At 46.0% G+C, this 25,436-nt stretch overlaps 1 protein-coding gene and 1 long non-coding RNA gene across 2 annotated transcripts; one reads left to right on the top strand and one right to left on the bottom strand.

The window, feature by feature from the left end:
* Positions 1–352: 352 nt before the first annotated feature.
* LOC102940704 (interferon alpha-inducible protein 27, mitochondrial) lies at positions 353–5,143 on the bottom strand. Its single transcript, XM_007070588.4, has 3 exons — positions 4,908–5,143; positions 2,991–3,137; positions 353–525 (listed from the first exon to the last, which is right to left on the bottom strand). The coding sequence occupies exons 1-3, from the start codon at positions 5,053–5,055 to the stop codon at positions 503–505; spliced, it is 318 nt and encodes a 105-aa protein (XP_007070650.1). The 5' UTR covers positions 5,056–5,143; the 3' UTR covers positions 353–502.
* A 4,531-nt stretch (positions 5,144–9,674) lies between these two features.
* Positions 9,675–20,386, top strand: LOC122464607. Its single transcript, XR_006288802.1, has 3 exons — positions 9,675–9,719; positions 13,184–13,294; positions 13,965–20,386. It is a non-coding gene; the product is annotated as an uncharacterized LOC122464607 (long non-coding RNA).
* Positions 20,387–25,436: the final 5,050 nt, after the last annotated feature.

Raw genomic sequence — 25,436 nt, 5'->3', positions numbered from 1 at the left:
TGGGCCTGGGCTGGTGGGGGCTGGGGCAGGCCACCACTGCCGCCACCACCTCCCCAGCCAGGCTCTCACAAGCAGCCACTGTGCTGCACAGAGCAGTGACCCGGAGTGGCCGGCTGGTCCCTGCCCCACCTGGCCTGGCTGCCAGGGACAGGGGCCGAGCATCTGGCTCTGTGTGTGCGCCTACATTTCTGAGAGTATTTCAGAAAGTCATAAAACTCACTGGCCAGACTCACAGAAGCTTCATTAGGAAAAAAAGCCTTTGGGGGATGCATTCCGTACCAACAAAAGAGATATTACCTTAATGAATAATTAACACACAACTGGAAAAATCAAATTTCCTGCACTAGTCCGGTACTTCAACAAAGGTTTTATTCTGCATGTTATAGCTCTGACACTTCATATCAGTAAGGTGTGGGGGGAAAGGGGAAAGGTCGCCAGTTATGTCATCCAGGGATGTGGTGTCTGCAGGGCTGGCAGGCTGAGCAATGCTTCTTTCTTCATTTTATTTTCCTTTACCACCCATTGCTAAAAGAAAAACAGAGACCTTTATATTAACATTAATGACCTTAAATTATGTTTATTTAAGTTAAGGGGAATTTATGGAATATAGCTGCCTTTGACACTTGATCAGCTGTTCAAAACCTGACCAGGCATAACCCTTTGAAAATTACTCAGTGACGTATGTAAAATGAGTCGGAGGTCTCAATGGAGTGTTTAGTATAGCACGAAACCCACCGCCATTATTAGCACCTGCCCTCGTTGGCAGTCTCATCAGGAAAGCCAAGTAATGAATGGGCTGTAGAGAATGAACTACATCCTCACTCGTAGGAGTAGTTCCTTCAGCCAGGTCTAGGCTGAGGCAACTTGGCAGTGTAGTGAGAAGTAGGTTGCACTGCTGTGTTACCCACTTTCTGTGGCTAAGTGCAGATTCCCCTCCCCCCGAACCAGCAGGGAGATTCCCCTTCTGGAGACCTTCCAGGGACCGCCAGCCAGGAAACGAGGACTTGTGCAGCTTCCAAGCTCCAGCCACGTGGGGCGTGGGAGAGAGAACCTCCAGGCAGGGTCAGCCTGTGGGCAGTGGAGGCTGTAACAGGAGCAGCAACAGCTCCTTTGGAACTTTTGGACAGTGATGTCATTGGACTTTATCTTCTCAGGAATGTTTCTGGACAAGTTTTACTCCTTGCTGATTAGCTACTTGCTCTAAGCCTCTCCCACTGCTGCCAGTTCACTCCAAGCCTTCCATCCTCCCCTCTATACCTTCCTTCCTCCTCTCCCCTCCTTCCCTCATCAGTATTGTCCTTCCCTTACTTGGGAGGCAAACTCGCCACTATTCCAGGGCTGCTCACTCAGCTATGATGACTCACCCCCCTGCAGTATCTCATCCCTTGGGCATGCTGCAGCAGCTTATCTCTGGGCAGGGCCCTGGTCAGATGGCCCCCCAGATACAGGAATTCACTCTCACTGCCAGAGCGCAAGTTAGGCTGTGCAGCGGCAGGGCTTGGTTAGGAACCTCCTGCTGCCTCACAGTGTTACACACTCCCAGCCTCTCCCTGTCCCTGCCTCAGCATTACCTGAGCCTTGTTCCAGCCCTCCTCAGCCTTGTCCATGGCCTGTTCTGACTCTATTCCAGCCCTGCATCCACCTGCTGCCCCCCAGACCTTTGGACTGATTCCAACCTGGCTTTGACCTTCAGCCGGCTTCCATCTGACCATGACCCTGATTTGGCTTGCTATGGACTCTGACCCCCGTTCTGATCCTTGGCCTGCCCTTGGACCCTGGTTTCAGTGCTGCCTTCAACCCTACATCTGGCCTCGAACACTGCTCCAACCACCAGGCCGGTCTACCTAGAATCCAAAGCCTGACATACCTTCCTTTTTCCATGCTCCTATAAACTCATCCTGTCCCCCTTCCTTCTGTTCACACCATCCTATAATCTACTTTGTAGCACAATAGAGCACCACTCTTGATTTGGGACCTTTAGGTGCTACTGGAATCCACATAATGTATACTATCAATAATAATAAAAATTGCAGGTTAATTCTTTATGGTGGATGTATTATGTACTTTTCCCAGTGTAATTTTAAATGTGTCTAAGTATGTTCATATTCTTTCAGTACTTGTAGAGAGTCTTTCTTTCTCTTTTTCTTTCTTGTAGCACCTGAATGAAGGCCGCATGCAGAATTGAAGCCCTTTTGTGCCAGGCACCATACAAATACAGAGTTAGATATATTCCATGCCCTAAAGAGTTTACATTCTCCTTCCAGTGTCGTAAATACTTTTCCTTTGTCTATACTTCCAGTTGGTCAATATATTTCTGGTACTGAGATGCCAGAACTGAATGCAGGGTTCCAGGTATAGCTAACCCATCTTCTATAGCCACTTTCTGTATCAGGGAATTTTTCTGAACATTTCCTATCGTTATAACTTGCTCATCTGCACTGGTTTCAGCAATGTTGGGAGTTCTAGCGTAGATGATTTGCTGGTTGCCGCCACTGTTTTTAACAGTGTATATCATACCCGCTGTGAGCAGAGTTATATCTCATGGTGATAAAAATGCCAGCAGTAGCTGGCAGTCCAACTCTACTAGGACTTCTAGAGAAACCAGTGCAGTGGAAACAGTATTAGCAAGAGTGGGAAATTTTACAGATTCTCTAGTGTGAGCATGGCCCCATAGAGGAATTATTCCCTCTGATGCCAATGCATATGCAACCCAAAACTCTGTTGGCCTTTTTTTTTCTGCCATAGCAAATATCACACTTTGTAATGCACTATCTGCTGTCACTCTCAGCATTACAGTTTTCCAGCAGCTTTCCAATTTCTGTTCCTGACTGAATATCAGGTAACAAGCAGGAGAAATATTGTTCAATGCCGTGGCTTTGCTTAGCCACACCCTGTTCATATAATGACATTTTTGAAGTAGATGTTGACATTTCTGAATGAATGAATGAATCTTTCACTGAATTATAAACAATAAGAGGACTTTAACTTACAGACAGACTGGACGGTGGATGTTGTCCCACCCTTTGGTATTTGTCCTCCATGAGACTTAGCTTCGTGGGACATCATTCCAGATGCCTTACTTCCACTGGAGATCCCAGTAGAGGTGAAACCTGATGAATGGGTGGAGCTTTTGGCACCTACAACAAAGAGAGTTACAAAGAGTGTGTTGATAAAGATCTCCAGGCTGGAAGGGGCCTCATGGGACAGTATGGCATTTTAAAGCTATAAAACACTTAAATTCCACCAAATGTTTCAAATAGTGATATCAAAAATAAATGCAAAGAGATGGCTAGTCACTCATCCCATTCCACCAATATGCAAGAATACTAGCAATGTGCAACCTTTTGGCTGCTACTGTTTCCAGGGTGGAAGGACACAGTCCTATTTAGAAACCAGTTCTAAATTTCCATCACAATTTCCTGCCGGGGCCGTGTAATGCATCTCTAAGTAAGAGTCCTCCGCTGTAAAAGATCAACTAAAGCTCTGGGGTGAGGAAGTGGTTAACAACACGGCTCATTTGGCTCAACAGAGCTTTCTACAATAAAGAACTAAGGACCATCACAAACCTCACCACCTTCCACTCTAAGTGTAAGGTGCTTTTCTTTGACTTTGCATTCTCAAATATAAATTTCGAGCAGCATATTGCACTTTTCCCCCTGGGAGAGAGGATGAGAGAACAAACAACATGTGTAGTCATGGAGCTTAATGCACAGCTGGAAGGTGCTGAAATACCAGGGTCATGAGTGCGGTATAAAAGTCTATACTGACTAGAATAGAGTGACACAGGACACTGTTCAGATGCTGCCTCAGACAGAAACACTCCCCTGCAAATGTCCATGCTGGGGTAAAGGTGAGGGGGGTATGTTTATCCAGGGGGAAAAGGCTAAAACACAGTGTTAACGAGCAAGGTTTCCAATGAATACCTGTGCAAGCGAGATTAGAACCTCTCATTCTCACCCAGGCAGGCACAGCATGCATGGCAAGCTCTTACACTGCAGAGAGCCAAAGCCGTCACCTACCTTGGTGGCGTTATAGGGCTAATATTTTCACAAGGATAAGAGCTATCTTGGAATATCTCCAAAAGGCACAGGTACGATTTCCTTTGGCATCAGGCACGCATCCTTCTCTTCTCCAGAAACGTGTTTCCCATAAACACACATTTGATATAGTCATTGCAACTGTAACCCTATACTCGCTGCTAAAGTTTCAGTCCCTGTCTGTGCCTCTGAATGAATCTCAGCTCTGAAGGCAGTGCCACTGCCAGCAGCACTGCAGAAGTAAGGGTGGTAATATCATACCAAGCCATCCTTCCTTCTGCACTGCTGCCTTCAGAGCTGAGTGGCCAGAGAGTGGTGGCTGCTGGCCAAGGGCCCAGCTCTGAAGGCAGCAGTGCAGATGTAAGAGTGGCAATACCATCTCATGCCATCCTTATTTCTGCTCTGCTGCTGGCCGTGTCGCTGCCTTCAGAGATGGGCTCCTGGCTAGCAGCCGCCGCTTTCTGGCCACCCAGCTCTGAAGGCAGCGCCACCACCAGAAACATTGCAGAAGTAAGGGTGGCAATACTGCAACCCATTACAATAACCTTGCGACCCCCCCTACCACTCTCTTTTGGGTCAGGACCCCTACAGTTTCAACACCGTGAAATTTCAGATTTAAATAGCTGATATAATGAAATCCTATGACCATGAAATTGACCAAAATGGACCCTGAATTTGGTAGGGCCCTAGTTATATTGGTCAATCATTTTTACTTCAATTAAAATTGTAAGTGAGAAGAGAATACTTAACAGAGCTTATTTTTTAGGGCAGAATTGTATAATCAATACTAGGTTCTTTTTACCCCTCCTCTCTAAGGTGCAGTAGCCTTTAATTTCTTTTCTATGCAAAAGACGAAATTCCAACTCATACCCATTTCTTGTAGGGTAGAAGTAGGTCCTCCAGAAGGCACACCTCCTCCATGGCTCCTAGCCTCTCTGGACATTATCTCGGAGCCAGTTGATCTTCCTTTTATCCCACCTGGCGTAAAACCAGCCTTGTGCACATTTTGGTCTGCCATCCTTCCTTCTGCTTTTCTGAAGTGGACTGAAGTGAGCTCCTGGGCAGAGCCTGTGTCCTATAAATACTGCTTTGGGGCGGGGGGAGAGATTCAGTGCAGGGAAAGAAATGAAACTGAAACTGAAACCTTAGCTGCTGCAGTTTCCATTTACTGAAAAACAAAACTGATCACAGCTCTGTGAATCAATTCTGTGATAAGTTTCAGAGTAGCAGCCGTGTTAGTCTGTATTCGCAAAAAGAAAAGGAGTACTTGTAGCACCTTAGAGACTAACACATTTATTTGAGCATCAGCTACATTTATCATGAGCTACAGCTCACTTCATCGGATGCATTCAGTGGAAAATACAGTGGGGAGATTTATATACATAGAGAACATGAAACAATGGGTGTTACCATACACACTGTAACTAGAGTGATCATTTAAGGTGAGCTATTACCAGCAGGAGAGCCGGGGGGGGGGGACCTTTTGTAGTGATAATCAAGGTGGGCCATTTCCAGCAGTTGACAAGAATATCTGAGGAACAGTAGGAGGTGGGGGGGCGGGGAATAAACATGGGGAAAGAGTTTTACTTTGTGTAATGACCTATCCACTCCCAGTTTCTATTCAAGCCTAAGTTAATTGTATTCAGTTTGCAAATTAATTCCAATTCAGCAGTCTCTCATTGGAGTCTGTTTTTGAAGTTTTTTTGTTGAAGAATTGCAACTTTTACGTCTGTAATCAAGTGACCAGAGAGATTGAAGTGTTCTCCGACTGGTTTTTGAATGTTATAATTCTTGACCTCTGATTTGTGTCCATTTATTCTTTTATGTAGAGACTGTCCAGTTTGACCAATGTACATGGCAGAGGGGCATTGCTGGCACATGATGGCATATATCACATTGGTAGATGTGCAGGTGAATGAGCCTCTGATAGTGTGGCTGATGTGATTAGGCCCTATGATGGTGTCCCCTAAATAGGTATGTGGACACAGTTGGCAACGGGCTTTGTTGCAAGGATAGGTTCCTGGGTTAGTGGTTTTGTTGTGTGGTGTGTGGTTGCTGGTGAGTATTTGCTTCAGGTTTGGGGGCTGTCTGTAAGTAAGGACTGGCCTGTCTCCCAAGATCTGTGAGAGTGATGGGTCGTCCTTCAGCATAGGTTATAGATCCTTGATGATGCGTTGGAGAGGTTTTAGTTGGGGGCTGAAGGTGATGGCTAGTGGCGTGCTGTTATTTTCTTTTTTGGGCCTGTCCTGTAGTAGGTGACTTCTGGGTACTCTTCTGGCTCTGTCAATCTGTTTCTTCACTATGTAGTTGTAAGAATGCTTGATAGAGATCTTGTAGGTGTTTGTCTCTGTCTGAGGGGTTGGAGCAAATGCGGTTGTATCGTAGAGCTTGGTTGTAGACAATGGATCATGTGGGGTGGTCTGGATGAAAGCTGGAGGCAAACACCTACAAGATCTCTATCAAGCATTCTTACAACTACAATACCCACCTGCTGAAGTGAAGAAACAGATTGACAGAGCCAGAAGAGTTGACAGAGCCTATTCTGGGGCTACATTATATGTACAGGGACATATAGCAAATGCATAAAGTACTCTTAGGAATTAGGATGAGGGAAGGGTGGACCGTTCACTCAGCTGCTCCCTCCCCTTGGATCTGCTTTGGAAAGAGATCAGATAAATCCAAACTTCTTGTATGCTGATTTTGTCTGTTTCTATGTTGTTGCTGTTTATTATTTGTATTGCAGTAATATTCAGAGGCCCCTCCGAGGATCAGGACTCCTTGTGCTAGGTGTTGTACAAACAGAGTAAAAGACATTCTCTGCCTTGGAGAACTTTCAACCCAACTAAGGATTGGTCTACACAGGAAAGTTTACCAGCAGAATTATACCAGTAGAACTTCCCATGTGGACGCTCGGCAATAAGAGTGCCTTTCTCTAGTTTAGTTGTATTGCTTTGAAAGCACCAGAGGAACATGAAGCCAGACCACTGACCCAATTTTTGTTTGAGACTCTAAACCCTGACTGGAAAACCCCTGAGTCTGGGCAGAAGCAGATCTGGCCTAATCTGTTTGTTCTTTTAGGGCTGTGGGTGTTCAGTTTCTCCAAGAAGAACTGTCACTCAGCTGCTGAGAAATTTAAATAAGAAATACATGGAAGGCAACACTTTTGTTTTTCTAACATGCTTTTAAACCATTATTTTTTCCTGTCAAAAGGCCTCTTCAGCTCACTGTTTTCCTGTCAAGAGGCCTCTTCAGCTCACTGTTTTAAAAAAAAATTGCCTTGGTATGGTCTTTATCCACCTTTCAACTGGAAGCTAAATGCTCCAGCCACTTAAGCTCTGATGGCTAGTCCCTGTTGCCACCCCCATTTACTCCAACCCCTAAAACGTTCTCATGCACAACTCACCAGTGACTTTCTCCGTATTCCTCCTTCCGTTGGAATCATGAGAAGACTCCTGGTTGTGGTCCAGAATCTCAAATAAAAGTTGGGTCAATGGTCTGGCCTTGTGATCACATTCAGCAGTAACTATCCCCATTGACCTACTTTCAGGACATGGTCTGGTGTCTCAAACTCCAATTGTGTCAACATTGTATTTGTTTCTTCAGTTTGCACAACTTTCCCTCATAACTTATCTTCACAAGCCACTTGAGCGTTGGTGAGGCTTGATTCAAGGGACTTTTAGGCACGTCCATCTTTAATCAACAGGCTTCACAAGTCCATTGGTCTCTCTCTCTGTGTAAGGAGGATTTTCTGGCCGGGTCATAGTAGAATGGGGACGGTTGTGGAGAGGGAACGAGGTAGGGCGAAGACATTGACAAAGTTAGTTTTGCATTGTTTTTATGTTTTATACTTGGTAGGTTACAGTTTATCAAAAACGAAAGGCATACAGCCTGTTTCTCGGGCAGGGGCCCCATGTGCTTGTGTAGGTGTGGTAGGCACATGGGTGGTATGGTGTGTGGGCCAGCACAAGGTACCTCTGAATCTCCCTGTGATGGGGCCCCTTCACCTTTTGTGAGTGTGTCCTGTCATCTAGGTGTGAACCTGAACTCTCTGTCTGCTCATGGTGCCCCCTGTCGGCTGTTGCCCTCATCAGGTGGATCTTCAGTAACTCAGCCCTCTGACTAAGTCACACAAAGCCTGAAATGGATGAACCCCTCCCAGAGTAACAAAGGTCCAATAAGGACTACTGCCGTGTCCTTGTCAGTGTCTGCAACCTTGTTTCTGGGTTTAGTTCTCAGCCCCTTCTAGTCTAGCATGGCCATGGCAGAACAGGTAGCAGGAGGGACTAGCCACCTGAGTACATACCTAGGATCTTGGATGGGATTGTACTCTGGTGGCTAGCCTGAGGCAGTGCCTGTGCCAGCAGGCCCACACCGCTGTCTTTAGCATACTATCTCAATCAGCATGTACGCTACCTGACCTGGGAATTACACCTCTCAGCTACGGATTCAGTGCTTGTGAGAGGCAAAGCATAGCCTACTAAGGGTACCCAGGAGATGTATTTAGTTTTCCCAGGTTTCTGACAGGGGCTTACGCTGCTTTGGTTTTGTAATTTTAAGAGGAAACCCTAGATATGGAACTTGGTCCTTATTGCTGCCAGCAATACCTGGCAGAAGGGTTACATAAACAAATCGAATTAAAAGGAAGTGAGTTAATATCAGAATGTCTAATTAACCTAATTATCAGGTTGATTAAAACACACCAAACAAATCAACAATTCCTTAAAGTAACAGGCCATCAATTTCAATGCAAAATTCTATATTTATGTTCCTTCGTTCTCAACCTAGTATGGAGAAGCTCAAGTTACTCTCAGGCTGAAACTAATGTTGAGACTACAGCTCTCATGTCAATTAAAGCATGATACCAGTCAGCTCTGTGTTCTTTGGATACTGTGCCCTGGTTCCCCGCCTGTCTGTCTGACACATGAAAGACACCCACCCACCCCCGCCCCCAGCCTCTGCTTGAACTGAAACCAATCAGAGAAAAGACTTGCAGAAAGCAATGAAGGGCGGTGGGAGACACACTAAGATCCCTCCTGACAAGGGTGACAAGATTAAAGGCAACTCCCCTATCTTCATCTGCATCAAAGACGGGACAGGGAGGCATCTCCATTAGCATACAGAATGGAGAACAGAGATTCCTAGGCAAGAACCACACTGAACTCTGGGACCAGAAAAGCAGGGAAGCACTGCATCATGGGGGATCTCTGTTCCAGATGGTAATGAACCTATGCCTGTACACACCCAGCTCAGCAGTTATCAGACCAATTCTAGTAATGAATCCTTGATTGATATCCAAAATATTGAAGCAGCCTAATTGCATTGTGAGCTTCCTGGAAGGAACATCATCCATAGCCAAGAGTGATCAGCTCCTATTGTCTAGCCTAAAGAAAACCCTTGAGTCATCAGTTTACCCATAAACAAACCTAGTGTTCTCCCTTGAACCATTGTATTTTCCCTACAAAAACCCCTGCTCACACTCCAGTAGGTGTTCTGATGCATGGACTCAAACTCTGCATCGGTTCCACTGGGACTCCATCTTCTCCTGACTGATCGTGCTGGGGGCTCTGCCTGTCTCCAGCACTCAGGACCCTGAACTACCACCATCACCTGGAAACCCCAACCAGTTCAAGCTTCATGGAGCAGTGAGATGCTTCTCTCTCTCTGTTTTCCTTTCTACCTCAGGTATTAACCTTTAATAATGTAACTGTTATGTTGGTTTAGGCTCTCCTTGTGTAGTTATCACTATTATTCAATAAATAACTTTTATGGTTAAGCTGGTTGCTTCTCTCTCTCTCTCTCTCTGAACTTTACTCTTCTATGTTTTTAGCTTCCCCATTTACTCTGCAGCAACGCTTCTTTTACCTAAGCTAAAGATCCCTGTAGCGCCCAAAAATACTGTGGAGTTTGCTCATCAAGTGGGTGGGATAGCGCAGTGGTTTGAGCTTTGGCCTGCTAAACCCAGGGTTGTGAGTTCAATCCTTGAGGGGGCCATTAAGGGATATGGGGCAAAAATTGGGGATTGGTCCTGCTTTGAGCAGGGGGTTGGACTAGATGAGCTCCTGAGGTCCCTTCCAACCCTGAGATTCTATGATACTACCAGAACAACTGTGACGTGAAAGTGGGGATAGGGACGTGCTGAACCCGTGACACACGAGGGTGGCAGCTTGAAAGTGCTGCTTGACCCAGTCCACGGAGTCCAGGGCACATAAGGGTGGCAGCCTGGACGTGCTGTTCGACCCAGCCTGCTCAGGCTCACTCTATTCCGGTGCGGTACCTGTGGCACATAAGGGTGACAGCTTGAAAGTGCTGCTTGGCCCAGCCTATGGAGCCCAGCGGCATATAAGGGGGTGCACCTTGAAAGTTCTGACTGACCCGGTCCGCTCAGACTTGCTCTGTTAATGTGTGGTTTCAGTGTGGTTTCAGAGTAGCAGCCGCGTTAGTCTGTATTCGGAAAAAGAAAAGGAGGACTTGTGGCACCTTAGAGACTAACCAATTTATTTGAGCATAAGGTTTCGTGCATCCGATGAAGTGAACTGTAGCTCACGAAAGCTTATGCTCAAATAAATTGGTTAGTCTCTAAGGTGCCACAAGTCCTCCTTTTCTTTCTGTTAATGTATGTGTGTGTCTGTGTGTTCATCTGGTTCTGGGGCTGGAGTTACCCAGAGTTCCCAGCAGATTTGTACATGGAAGCATACATTGATCCAGTTTCACTGTTCTGCTAGGTTAAAGCTGAAATCATACCCTGTGATTGCAGTGGAGACATACACGTACCCTAAGGGTCAATTGGTGTAAATAGGCGTAAGCTCCACTGAAGTCAAAGCAGTTGAGGAACACAGGAAATGCCATACTGGATCAGATCATTGGTCCATCTAGTCCAGTGTACTGTCACAGGTGGTGGCCAAGACCATCTGCTTCAGAGGAAGGTGCTAGAAACCCGACATTAGCCAGTTATAGGATAACCTGCCCTCATGGAAAACTGCTTACTAACCCCCAATAGTTAGAGTTGGCTAAAGCTGTGAATCACAAATGTTTACATCCCTTCAGAAATCCTTGATTACTTATAATATTTATTATGTGGATACTCTTGTTATACAGATAAAAATCAAGTCCTTCTGGAAACCTTCTGGGATCTTGACCTTTAACTACACATGGGGGAAGTTTAATTAATCTTTTGGTTTTCCTTATCCTATCAGAGTTTTGATGAGTTACTCTGAGCTGAATGATATTCTGTCAGAGCCTGAATATCAAAGCTAGATTCAAAATGTTTATTTTCTCTGCATGCCTCTCGGCCAGGGCTCAAATTGGGCCCGCTTGGAGAACAAGGACTATTTTCTTGAGGTGCCCTTCTTGTGCTTCAGAATCTCAGCTTTCAGTTTATTATTTTTAATTATTATTATTATTATCATCATCATCATAGTCATAGTGGATCACAAGCTAAATATGAGTCAACAGTGTAATGCTGTTGCAAAAAAAAGCAAACATCATTCTGGGATGTATTAGCAAGAGTATTGTAAGCAAGACACGAGAAGTAATTCTTCCGTTCTACTCCACACTGATTAGGCCTCAACTGGAGTATTGTGTCCAGTTCTGGGCACCACATTTCAGGAAAGATGTGGACAAACTGGAGGAAGTCCAGAGAAGAGCAATAAAAATTATTAAAGGTCTAGAAAACATGATCTATGAGGGAAGATTGAAAAAACTGGGTTTGTTTAGTCTGGAGAAGAGAAGACTGAGAGGGGACATGATAACAGTTTTTAAGTACATAAAAGGTTGTTACAAGAAGGAGGGAGAAAAATTGTTCTTCTTAACCTCTGAGGATAGGACAAGAAGCAATGGGCTTAAATTGCAGCAAGGGCAGTTTAGGTTGGACATTAGGAAAAACTTCCTAACTGTCAGAGTGGTTAAGCACTGGAATAAATTGCCTAGGGAGGTGGTGGAATCTCCATCACCGGAGATTTTTAAGAGCATGTTGGACAAACCCCTGTCAGGGATGGTCTAGATCAGAGGTGGGCAAACTACAGCCCGCGAGCCACATCCGACCCGCGGGACCATTCTGCCCCGCCCCTGAGCTCCCAGCCGGGGAGGCTACCCCCCAGCCCCTTCTCTGTTCCTCCTGCCCCGCAGCCTCACCTCACCACCAGCGCTCTGGCCCGATGCTCCTGCCGGGCAGGGCGGCGGCATGGCTGTGAGCTCCTGCCGCTCTGAGTGGCATGGTAAGGGGGCGGGAAGGGGTTGGATAAGGGGCAGGGAGTCCCGGGGGGCAATCAGGGGACAGGGCGCAGAGGGTGGTTGGATGGGGTGGAGGTTCAGGGGGTGGTGGTCAGGGGACAGGGAGCAAGGGGGTTGGATGGGGGAGGTCCTGGGGGGCAGTTGGGAGGGTGTGGATAGGGGTTGGGGCAGTCAGGGGACAGGGAGCAGGTGGGGTTGGATAGGAGGTGGGGTCCCGGGGGGGCAGTTAGGGGCAGGGGTCCCAGGAGGGGGCGGTCAGGGAACAAGGAGTGGGGGGGGTGGCGTTGGATGGGCGTTCTGAGGGGGCGGGAAGTGGGAGGGGGCAGATAGGGGGCGAGGTCCAGGCTGTTTGGGGAGGCACAGCCTTCCCTACCTGGCCCTCCATAAAGTTTTGCAACCCTGATGTGGTCCTTGGGCCAAAAAGTTTGCCCACCCCTGGTCTAGATAATACTTAGTCCTGCCTTGAGTGTAGGGGACTGGACTAGATGACCTCTTGAGGTCCCTTCCAGTTCTATGATTATATGATTATATTATTTTAAAGTAAGCTTTTGGTTGTGACGGGGTGAAACAGCCAGGAAAGGGTTAAAGGCTACCTGCTTGTCACATTGTTAGCCTGAGACAGCTGGAACTAGGTTTTACTTTACAGAAGATGGGCTATCTGCAGTGTTCTACCCCTTCCGCATCTATCACGGGTAATTGTGTAGCTAAGACAAAGGCAGACTGAGGTTGCAAACAGTCAGGTGGTATGTATTAAGAGTAACAATAACAGGCTAGGACTTCCTGAAAACTAAGATAACACAATAACAGCTCGGTTGTTAACACAAATGATGTAAATGGGGGTGAATCCCAGAGCCCCAAACCCTATACACAATGGGGTACACAGGACTAAACAAGAAGGACTATACCATATCTTGCAGACACTGGACAGGAGAACAGGAACAGGAACACAGATGGGAACCAGGATCTCAGGGACAGGTGCCAGGAACAGGAACACAACAGGAATTGGACCTCAGGAACTTCGGTGACAGGTAAATAGATCTTCAGTATGATTTCTTCTGTCTTCTATTCTTGATGTCATCATCCTGCGTGCTGAATGTGAATGCTATCTCTTGTGATGATGGAACAGGTGAGTGGAGGTAAGTTAAGGGAACCTTGGTAGATGTTACTGGTTCACCTCAAGTCCTAATCCCTCAGGGCTCTAGCTAATAGCAAGGCTGGTGTTCTGTGGGAGGGCTTCTATGCCTCACTGGGATGACCTGCTTTCACAGCACCCAGAGTGCCCCTCAGAGGGTGACACTCCCTTGTATGCATTCTCTCTTGCTAGGCAGATTCTGCTGCCACAAGACACTATCTTTCCCGCCTTTTCCTTGTTTTGGTGCCAAACTCGAAAAGTTTGCCAAAAGTTGAAGGAGAAGGGATGGCAAGATGGAGGACAGGTTGTCCTTTTACCAGTCCAAAATGGCGACTATGTACACTAAATAAATTGAACCTTTCCTACCCAACAACATGACCCAGCAGGGGACTGAAGTGAAGGGGGAGTGTCCTCCTTCCAGGACAGAGAGGCAAAGGGGAAAGGCCTCTGGGGACTGCAGCCTGCTTGGGGCAGGGGAACTGTTTGGTTTTATGTAGCAGTTTTGTTTTTGGGTCCCTGCAAGTGGCTGGTTCTTGGGAGAATACTTCTGCTTATTTTTTTCCCAGTCTGACCATTGGAGCCAACAAGCCAGAAGGAAGAAGAGCACAGGAGAGGGGAACATATGAGCTGAACCAACGTAAGAAGCCCGAAAGAGCCCAAAGGCACATCTGAGTCTCATTGAGGGGGAGCCAATCCTGTATTTAAACATAAAATTTCCTGTGAATTTCATGTAAAATTTCCTGTGAATGGCATCTCATTTTGGCATCTCATATGGGTGGAGCTTCGTTTGTGGGCAGGGCTTTGAAGAGTTCAGCTTCACTTTTTTTTTTTTTTTTCAAATTGACCCCTGTTCTCAATACATCGTCTGTTTCTCTACACAGTGATCACTCACCTTGTCATGTCCTACTTCTCAAACTGTGCAACAGCACCTGTGAAAATGTGATAGTCAAAGAGTTTAACTTAAAAAGCTATTTGATCAATTACATTGTGGAGACCCTATATTTCCAAAGCAAATGTACTGAAAAAGCTTTTAGATTCTCAGATTGAAACAAAGGGGGTTGGGATCTTTAAATATTATGGACCAATTTTTCAATAATAGCCTCTCAATGTATGAACCCAAATTTTTCCATGTGCAGTGCCAGGCACTGGAACTTTTATACCTGCAAACTAAGTATCTGGACATTTAACTATTTGACTTTGTCACATGGAAAACTGAGTTTGTGACTGTCTAAACATATGTGCCATCAAAAGTGCATTCTCTTTTATGGAGACTGCAAAATCAGAGGCTTGGCTGAAACCACTTGGAAAATATTACCCAGAGGTATCCTTTCCATCTTTGGTTTCTTTAAACATGTAATAGCAAAGGAGACAGATGTACATGTGGTTCTGGTATATTTCCCCAAGGAATGATCTGATTCACTTGTATGTGTGTGGAAATATATTGTTGTCCTTTTAGTATGTTTTCCTTGAAGTCCTGATTGATGTGCTACTTAGGTATATTTTTCTCATAATGAAGCTTGGCAGCTGATCGTGAATATTAATCTCTGCATACCCTGCTTTTGATAGTCACCTTTTTCATTCTAATAACACTTTCATTGAAGTCACTTTTTCATAAACATTTTCCCCATAAACCTCTATTTAAAAAGAGATTATTCAAACAGCTTTTAAACAATTAGTCTTTTGAGGGGTTTAATTGGAGAAAATAAACCTGTAGAGAATCTAACTGCACCAAAGATCTCCAGCATCCAAGATTATCTATCTGTCACCTTGTGACCTATTTCCTTCACACTACCTTTTAATTTTTGTAGCAATTATAGTGTATATGGATAATACCTATTAGCATATTTATGGTCATTGCTTCATATTTATTGTCTGCACAACTCATTAATCTTCATCTAGTGTGTGGGGCTGACAGCTCAATCTATTTTGCAATCTCTGGGCAGCAGCCATATCCAAAAAGCCTTTGTTTCTCTGTAAATAAACTGTGTTCAGGAGCAGAGGACAATGGTGCATCATACAGTGATTGACACAAGCCATGGCTGCTAATCAAAAGTAGATTTTATTACCAGCTGAGTCAAGTGCATTATGGGGCCATTGTTCTAGTGCTGTCAGGGCAAGAGCATACGTAGTCAGTCACCTTCTCAAGATGGGTTGATTGTTCTCCAAGATTAGACAGAGTTGCCTTATTATCCATCCTAGACAACAAGGCATCTCACCCAAACAGACGCCTTTGCAGAAACTGCCTGTACGTTGAATTGATTTGAATTGCTAATGCGTAATCTGTCCGGCACAGATGTGCAATGAATATTTGGATGTTGTTTTGCATGTCAGTTGAGAAGGCTGAATGATGAGGTGATGATTATTCAATGATCGGTACTGGACATTCGCCAATAGTTGAGTTTGAGCACTCACACTGACAGTAATCAGATCAGCTTCCAAAGTCTCTTTTCTTCATTTTGGTGACAATTTATGTTAGAAGATAATACAACTCTCTCATAGTTAACAGAGTTGGCAGTAATTTGCACTTTTTCAAATAATTAAATTTTTCACTTTACCCAAGATAAGAAAGATATAAGCCATATGCAGCTGAGGTACATATTCCTAGACACTTGTAGAGCACTCCATTTGAAATGGTAATAGAAAGCTGTTTTGAGAAGTCCAAAAATACATTTTCATTCTTTTTTCACAAACATAGATGGCACATATTTTGTTAGTTACAAAACTGTATACTTTTAAAGATGCAGATGTATTGGGAGAAGGTAGGAAGCTTGTTATCAAAACATACTAGAAAAGTAATCCAAAATGACAAAATACTAATAATAGTTGTTAAAAATATGAATATGGCACTGTGCCTGAGCGAAAAGGTTAAAAGTGTGCCTTCTGGACTGGTGTGATACAAATAGTGCTCTGTGATTTTCATTTCTGTTCTTATCACATCACCACTAAAACCAACATTACACAAGAATGAAAGCAGATACTTTAGAATGATTCATACCTGAAAAGCAGGAAAACAATGTACATTTAGAATACAATAGCTTAGTGGCTACTTCTAGGCTATCGTCAGAAACTCTGAGATTGATGTAGACATCTCTGTTTTTTCAAGAGACACTGCAAACTTTATTCTTGCTCTCAGATACGTTTTGCATTAGATCTGTATTCACAAATTTGCACATAATGCACCTGACTGACAGGGCATAGCTAGCACCTCCATCTGCTCAGGATCCTCAGCAGTGAACCCTTTCCAGCAGTTAGGCACCTAAGCCAGGTCAGATGTTTAGTTAGCCTGTGCCCTAGCAGCTGGAACCATTTTGTGCATTCTCTTTCTCTGACTCCAGATCATACTCAGTACCTCTCTCATGCTTTACTCTACATTTCCCTCTTTTGTGTGGATGCTGTGCTGCCCTCTCCCACCTATGGGAGGCTTGCATCTGGTCCTCCTGCTGCAGGGTCTGACTGGTATCAGGTTATAGGTATGATCAGAACTTGATAGGCATTCCTCCCACCCCAGATTTGAAAATCCTACTTCAGGGCCTCCAGGTCTTTGGTTTGAGCTAGGGCTCCAAGCCAATCATAAGCTTTGGGCCACGTCAGTGCTTTGGCAGCTTTGAGAATGCCAACTGGCAGAAACATAGGCACCTAAAGGACGTAAGTGTCTAGGGGATTCGGTGGCACTTGAACAGTGGTTTTGAAAATGTCAGTAGTGCCTAAATGGTGGACTTAATACATCAGAGGATCTGGACCTTAACTCCCAAGCAGTGTCTCAAGCACAAGACCATTATTCGCCCCTTAAAACTTCCTCCCTTAAAACTAAAACTTTTATTTGCCAAAGTATTTACTATATCTTTGCTTTAGTTGCTTACAAATAAATGCAAACAGTAATGTGTCTTTATTTTGAGGTCCAAATCTAAAGGTAAGGAGAACTAGGAATGCTCACAAACCTGATATGCATTTGAATAGAAAACAATATTGCACTGTATCCTGTCAAAGGAACATCTAGATACTAATAGGGGGGAAACTTGTAAAACTATAATCTGCTGATTGAAAGTTCCATTTGGTCACTGTATTATACCCTTCCCACATATGAAAGTCTCTTAACTAAACTTCCAGCTTTAAGTGATATGCACGCTTATAGCCAGAATATTTGAAAGAAAAAATGTATTAGTCGGTTCCTGGAATCTGCAGGAACAGACAAGAGTGAAACAATGACATTATGATAATAAATCCTTCAGGAACCTAGAGGGCAAGCTCATGAAGCCAGAAGATTACATATATAAGCAGCTAATTGGTTGTAGCTCTCCCCCAAGATATTATAAAGTTTTATCTTCAAGAAATGTGGTGGAAATAAATATAAACGGTGAAGAAACTGAATTAATAGGTAAATTATTACTTACTTGTAAGAGTGCTGAGATCCTTGCTGCTATTCAAATATAATCAGAATTGCTTATTGAATGGAACGCACTGCCAAATATGCTAATTGTGAACGTTACATAACTATTTGCAATTATAACAGCCTTTAAAACCAGAGTTCATTAGTTCACAGACACTGGATGAGTAACCCAAGGATATGGCACAATGTAACAAAGAGTAGGAATTTGAAAGGGAAGTGTGACTCTCTAGCAAAGGCATTAGGGTGTTGGTACTAGTGTACATCAGGCTTAGGGGTGTTCAGAAATCATTTCAATTGAGTTATGTGCCTAGGCACTTTTGAAAATTTGCAAGATGCATATTTACATCTTTAGGCATCTCAGTATCTGGTCCTTAGTCTCTCTAGCCCAGATTTGTAAAGGTATTTAGGCATTGCTCTACTCAGTGTGGCAAGGCCAAATGACCAGATCCTCAAAGGTATTTAGGTGCCTATCTGCCTTATTAGACACTTAAGTCAATCATTAGGCACTGTGGACATTCGAAACTGCTGCTCAGCTGCCTCCTAACCCCACAGGTGTCTAAATCCCCTAGGTGCCTGAGATTCTGCCAGTCAGCGCTTGCAAAGGAGCCTAAGCCCTGATCCCACCGCACAGCTAATGAGCAACTCAGAGCCACAGCTCAAGCCAAAGCCCACAGGCCCTGAAGTGGGATTTTCAACTAGATGGAGGAATGCCTAGCTCGTCAGAGGGGCCCAATCCTGTAAGTGTGCTCTGAGCCTACCTATAACCTAATACCTGTCATAACCTAATACCTGTCAGACCCCCGCAGCAGGAGGGTCAGATGCAGCCCACCAATAGGAGGAGGGGCAGCACAGCACCTGCACAAAAAACAGCTGGGGCCACAGGGAAATGTAAGACAAGTGTGAGAGAGATATTGAGTCAGAGCAGGTGACAGAGGAGAACAGATGGTTTTGGCTGCCAGGGCATGGGCTGCCTGAGTGTCTGACCTGATCTAGGTCACTGAAGCTGGTGGGTGTAATCACTGCTCTTCATTCAGGGTAAATGTAAAAAATCATTTAAGCGCCTTAATGGAATAGAGAGCTGAAACAATAGGAGCTATCGCCGGTGATGAGCTGCCAAAATCTTAACAACCGGTTCCCTCTTCACCCCATGAGGGGGTCGTGGCCCACTCCCACCCCCTGGGGGACTCCTGCCCCATCCAACCCCCCGGGTTCCTTGACGCCCCCCCGACCCCTGCCCCATCTACCCTGCTCCCCTGTCCCCTGACTGCCCCCAGAACTGGGCAGGAGGGTCTCATGGGCCACCATAGTGGGTACCCCCCCTGCCCCTAAGAGCCAGAGGGACCTGCCGGGGGGCGAGGTGGGGAGTCCCGGTGGGCCTTACCTGGGGCAGCTCCGAGGAAGCATCCGGCAGGTCCCTCTGGCTCCTAGGGGTGGGGGAGCGTAGCTAGGCGGGGAGCAGATCACATCAATCACATCAAAAGTGGTGCCTTAGGCGCCGACTCTGTGGGTGCTCCAGGGCTGGAGCACCCACGGGGAAAATTTGGTGGGTTCAGAGCACCCACCGGCAGCTCTGCACTCGGCCCCAGCTCACCTCACCTCTGCTCCGCCTCTGCCTCCTCCCCTGAATGCGCCGCCCCGCTCTGCTTCTCCAACCCCCCCAAATTTCCCGCGAATCAGCTGTTCGTGCAGGAAGCTGGGGAGGGCTGAGAAGCAGGCGGCGGCTTCGTGCTCAGGCCCAGGGAGGCGGAGGTGAGCTGCGGTGTGGAGCGGTTCCCCTGCACACCCCCCACCCCCGAGTTACCTGCTGTGGTGCGGGTGGCCATCCTTGGCCCACCCCCCCCGACCCAACTCACCTCCGCTCCACCTCTGCCTCCTTGGGCCTGAGCACGAAGCCACCGCCTGCTTCTCAGCCCCCCGCCCCGCCCTCCCCCCAGCTTCCCATGCGAACAGCTGGTTCGCAGGAAGCTGGGGCTGGGCAGAGAAGCAGAGCGGGGCGGCGCGTTCAGGGGAGGAGACGGAGGTGGAGCGGAGCAGAGGTGAACTGGGGCCAGGTGCGGGGCGGGGCACCGCAGGTGGGTGCTCTGCACCCATCAAATTTTCCCCGTGGTGCTCCAGCCTAAGGCACCACTTTTGGTCGGTTGTCAAATTTAGAAGCCCTTTTAGAACCAGTTGTCCTTTGCGGGACAACCGGTTCTAAAAGGGCTTCTAAATTTAACTGGTTCTAGCGAACCGGTGCAAACCGGCTCCAGCTCACCACTGGTTATCACCCAAAACACAGACCATGCAGGACTAGTCAGGTATCTGAGCTATGTGGGTGGAAGAGGTCTCACTTGGAAATGAATGCAAACACAGGGGGCTGGATATTTTACATTATGTAAGCGGGGGAATAGTCCCGCTATTGTGGGGAACTTTCCTGGCTTCTGCACTACCCCGGTGAAGTGGGCTAGCAAAAGGATCTGAGTCCTCGCTCCCACTTCCTTTACCCAGTGGCCTCCCTGCCCTTGAGGACTCCCCTTCCACTCTCCTGTCTGGCAGAGTCCTCGTAACGCCAACAAAGCTGGGCCCAGGATTCCTGGGGGGCTCGACCCCCAACCCTGCTGTGGTCACCTGGGACAGGGGCTAGGGTGTCCCCACTCCGGAGTACTCTCTCTGCACTGGGCACTTCTCTGACCCACTGACCATTACATACAAGTTAAAGCAAATGCAAGTTATTTAATCAACAATTAATTTTAAAAAGAATAAGGAAAAATGGGAAAGGTTAAAGGAAACACATCACCCCGCTCTGTGGCAGGGAACATCACAAACAGTAAAAAGAAAAGGAGTACTTGTGGCACCTTAGAGACTAACCAATTTATTTGAGCATGAGCTCATGAAAGCTCATGCTCAAATAAATTGGTTAGTCTCTAAGGTGCCACAAGTACTCCTTTTCTTTTTGCGAATACAGACTAAGACGGCTGTTACTCTGAAACCTATCACAAACAGTGTCTCTGGAATGCCAGGGCAGTTCACAGTCTGTTCCTTGTAAGTCCCAGGCCTTCTTCTCAGGCCCTGGCTGTGCTGCAGGGATGCTGGGGGTTGGACACTTGCTCTGGTGGTGGCCACACGCTCTCAGGCTCTAAGTGGTAGGACCCTTCTTCCCAGTGTCGCCCCCGCCCTGTCGGGGTTACAATCCAAGCCTGGCCTGCAGAGCCCCTTGGCTGAGGTGTCTCCCTGTGCTGGGCCCGCTGCCCAGGGTCCCCCTCGCTCTCCCCAGCTGCTCACCGCACCCAGCTCCGGACTGCTCCAGCCCCAGCTGCACCACTCGGTCTCTGCACTACTGCTGCTCTGCCTCCAGCTCCCTGGGCTGGTTCTTTGGCCCCTCTGGCTCTGGTTGCTGCAGCTCTGCTCCCAGGACAGGGCTGCTCTGCAGGCTGCTTCTGTGACTCTGCTCCCAGCACTGACCTGCTTCCTGGGCTGCTTTTCTGGCCCCTCTGGCTCTGGTTGCTGCAGCTCTGCTCCCAGGGCAAGTCTGCTCTCTCTGGGCTGTGCCTCTGGCTTTGGGGCTGCAGCTCTGCTCCCAGCACAGGGTCTGCTCTCTCTGGGCTCCTTTTCTGGTCCCTCTGGATCTGGCACAGCTCTGCTCCCCAGCTTAGCTTGGGCCCCTGCTTTCTCCTTAGCTCGCCCCACTCTGTCTGAGCCAGGCAAATCCAGCTCACAGAGAGGACGGGAGCTCCCTGGCCTCCTGACTCCCTGATTAGCCTGCCCGCCCTGCCATTCAGGCTGACCTGCAGCATTGGCCTCTCCCCATTGTTCCTGGGGTCTGTCAGTCTCAGGGTCCTGATTCCCCATCAACCCGTCCCCCTTTTTAGTATTGGGAGCTAGCAAGTAAAACACACCCACTGAATGTTAGTAAGGGGGCAACAGTCCCCTTACAATAAGAACATAAGAACGGCCATATTGGGTCAGACCAATGGCCCATCTAGCCCAGTATCCTGTCTTCTGACTGTGGCCAATGCCAGGTGCTTCGGAGGGAATGAACAGAACAAATAATTATCAAGTGATCTATCCCCTGTCACCTTTTCTCAGCTTCTGGCAAACAGAGGCAAGGGACACCATCCCTCCCTATCCTGGCTAATAACCATTGATGGACCTATCCTCCATGAACTTATCTAGTTCTTTTTAAAACTCTCTTATAGTCTTGGCCTTCACAACATCCTCTGGCAAAGAGTTCCCCAGGTTCGCTGTGTGTTGTGTGAAGAAATACTTTCTTTTGTCTGTTTTAAACCTACTGGCTAATAATTTTGGGATGGAGTTGTGTGTATATGGCAGAGAATCAGCAAAAAGACTACAGAAGCACAGAAGGAAGGTGGGAGGAAGCCCTGAACACAGCCCTACAAGCGCTTGTAGTGTGATCCTGAGAAAAAGATAAGAGAAAGGTTTTGATTGAGTACTGGCTGGAGAGAAGCTTGGAACTGTGAACAAAGAAACTGTCTCCTACTGTTTGATTCCTACTGTGTTCAGGGAAACAGGACTTTATGTACATTCTTTGTAAATAAACAAGATTGTATCAAAGAAATACCTGACTCCGTCATTAATTTCTTTTTCTAAAGGAAACAACTCACTAGGCCCTGATTATTGGTTAACCACTTTGGTCAAAAGTGGAAACAATCGGTTTGTCAAACAATTCCAAATGTTTGTGGGTGATTCTTGAAGAGAAAAGAGATCCCTCCCATTTATAAAGCTTAGGTCATCCAATCATGGAGGAGACATGACATCTTTTGTCTTGGAGTATGTGACCAATCACACAACACAAACAGTAAATAATGATTTCCATTGACTTTGGTGGGCTTTGAATCAGGACCCAGATAAACTATTTACTACAAATAGTTTGCATGGTGCTACAGGGATAATACTGTCAGCCACTCATTGCAAGAAAATAAAGCATCAGAGTTAAAATACTATTAGAATTTGCCTAACTATTATCAGTGCAATGAAGAATCTTCTGCAATGTGATTTGGGAACAGAAATATTATCTATAATGTACAAAATGCATATTTCAACAGAATGGTCAATTTGAATATTAAAAACATCTGACAATAAGACATATTTGTTGCCAATATGAAGTCAATTGGCAACACTCCCATAATGTGCATATCCCATAATAATCAGGATTTTTCCATGTCTGTCAATTTGGCTTTGAACAATCTGTTGGGGTCCCATAATAGCATCCATCTAAACCAAAATGGAACCAGATTGCTGGCATGTAAAATTAAAAAGATCATAAAGGAGTTTTTAACCTAAGGGCTGGGGGAAAGCCAATAGATATGGAGGACGACATGATTCTGGCAGAGATATCCCTTAGGGGAGGATTTATCATAGAATCATAGAATATCAGGGTTGGACGGGACCTCAGGAGGTCATCTAGTCCAACCCCCTGCTCAAAGCAGGACCAATCCCCAACTAAATCATCCCAGCTTTGTCAAGCCTGACCTTAAAAACCTCTAAGGAAGGAGATTCCACCACCTCCCTAGGTAACACATTCCAGTGCTTCACCACCCTCCTAGTGAAAAAGTATTTCCTAACATCCAACCTGAACCTCCCCCACTGCAACTTGAGACCATTACTCCTTGTTCTGTCATCTGGTACCACTGAGAACAGTCTAGAACCATCCTCTTTGGAACCCCCTTTCAGGTAGTTGAAAGCAGCTATCAAATCCCCCCTTCATTCTTCTCTTCTGCAGATTAAATAATCCCAGTTCCCTCAGCCTCTCCTCATAAATCATGTGCTCCAGCCCCCTAATCATTTTTGTTGCCCTCCGCTGGACTCTCTCCAATTTTTCCACATCCTTCTTGTAGTGTGGGGCCCGAAACTGCACACAGTACTCCAGATGAGGCCTCACCAACGCTGAATAGAGGGGAATGATCATGTCCCTTGATCTGCTGGCAATGCTCCTACTTATACAGCCCAAAATGCCGTTAGCCTTCATGGGAACAAGGGCACACTGTTCACACATATCCAGCTTCTTGTCCACTGTAACCCCTAGGTCCTTTTCTGCAGAACTGCTGCCTAGCCACTCGGTCCCTAGTCTGTAGCGGTGCATGGGAGTCTTCCATCCTAACTGCATGACTCTGCACTTGTCCTTGTTGAACCTCATCAGATTTCTTTTGGCCCAACCCTCTAATTTGTCTAGGTCCCTCTGTATCCTATCCCTACCCTCCAGCATATCTACCACTCCTCCCAGTTTAGTGTCATCTGCAAACTTGCTGAGGGTGCAATCCACGCCATCCTCCAGATCATTAATGAAAATATTTAACAAAACCGTCCCCAGGACCGACCCTTGGGGCACTCCACTTGATACCGGCTGCCAACTAGACATGGAGCCATTGATCACTACCCGTTGAGCTCGATGATCTAGCCAGCTTTCTGTCCACCTTATAGTCCATTATTAGAGGAGATACTCTATATCCTAGTAAAGAGGAGAGGATAGAAGTTGATAAAATACAGATAGGAATTGAAGAGAAACAGTCAAATGGGAAGACTCCCATTCACTTACATCACATGAAGGCAGTCAACTAAATATTGACAAATTTTATGAATACTTGTATACAAATGCTAAAAGTCTAAAGACTTGTGAACTTGAATGCCTGGTATTAAATGAGGATATTGACATAATAGACCTCACAGAAACTTGGTGGACCGATCATAATCAATAGAACATGGTAATACAGGGTACAAAATATATAGGAATGACAGAGTAAATTGTGCGGGTGAGGGAGTAGCACTATATGTGAAAGAAAGCACAGAATCAAATATAGTAAAAATCTTAAATGAAACAACCTGTACCACAATCTCTATGGATCGAAATTCCATGTTTCAATAATAAGAGTATAACAGCAGGAATATACTACCGCCCACCTGACCAGGAGGGTAACAATGACTGTGAATTGCTAAGGGAGACCAGAGAAGCTACAAAAACAGAAAATGCAATAATAATAATAATAATAATCTTTTTTTTCCTAACTGAAATCTCATCCATACACACAAAATGATCGGGTTTAAATTAGCTTTTTGCAACTAAGAAAGAGACCTTGGAGTCATCGTGGATAGTTCTCTGAAAACATCAGCTCAATGCGCAGCAGCAGTCAAAAAAGCTAATAATGTTAGGAACCATCAGGAAAGGGGTAGATACTAAGACAGAAAATAGCATAATGCCACAATAGAAATCCATGGTACGCCCACACCTTGAATATTGAGTGCAATTCTGGTTGCCCCTTCTCAAAAAAGGTATATCAGGATTGGAAAAAGTACAAAGAAAGGCAAAAAATGATTCGTGGTCTGGAGCTACTTCTCTATGAAGAGAGATTAAAAAGCCTGGGTCTGTTCAGCTTGGACAAGAGACGACTAAGGGGGGATATGATCAAGGTCCATACAGTCATGAGTGGTGCGGAGAAAGTGAATCAGGAAATATTTTTTACCCTTTCACATCACAAGACCCAAGTGTCAAGCAATGAAATTAATAGGCAGCAGGTTTAAAACAAACATAAGGAAGTACTTCTTCTCGGGTTGCCAGGAGTCCGGTTTTTGAAAAGGGACCCTGGAGGCTCTAGTCAGCACTGCTGACCGGGCCTTTAAAAGTCCGGTCGGAGGCACAGTAGGGCTAAGGCAGATTCTG

This window comes from Chelonia mydas, chromosome 2 (genome assembly GCF_015237465.2).
Source record: "Chelonia mydas isolate rCheMyd1 chromosome 2, rCheMyd1.pri.v2, whole genome shotgun sequence".
NCBI classification, from domain to species: Eukaryota; Metazoa; Chordata; order Testudines; family Cheloniidae; genus Chelonia; species Chelonia mydas.
This window is presented reverse-complemented; position numbering and strand designations above follow the sequence as displayed.

Bases quoted from the DNA above. Each gene is read 5' to 3' on its own strand.
- LOC102940704 (XM_007070588.4), bottom strand. From the start codon at position 5,055: ATGGCAGACCAAAATGTGCACAAGGCTGGTTTTACGCCAGGTGGGATA. The intron at 3,138-4,907 runs GTATGAGTTGGA...TCTTTGTTGTAG, and splicing joins TTCTACCCTACAAGAAATGG to GTGCCAAAAGCTCCACCCAT. The intron at 526-2,990 runs GTAAGTTAAAGT...TTTTTCTTTTAG, and splicing joins ATCCACCGTCCAGTCTGTCT to CAATGGGTGGTAAAGGAAAA.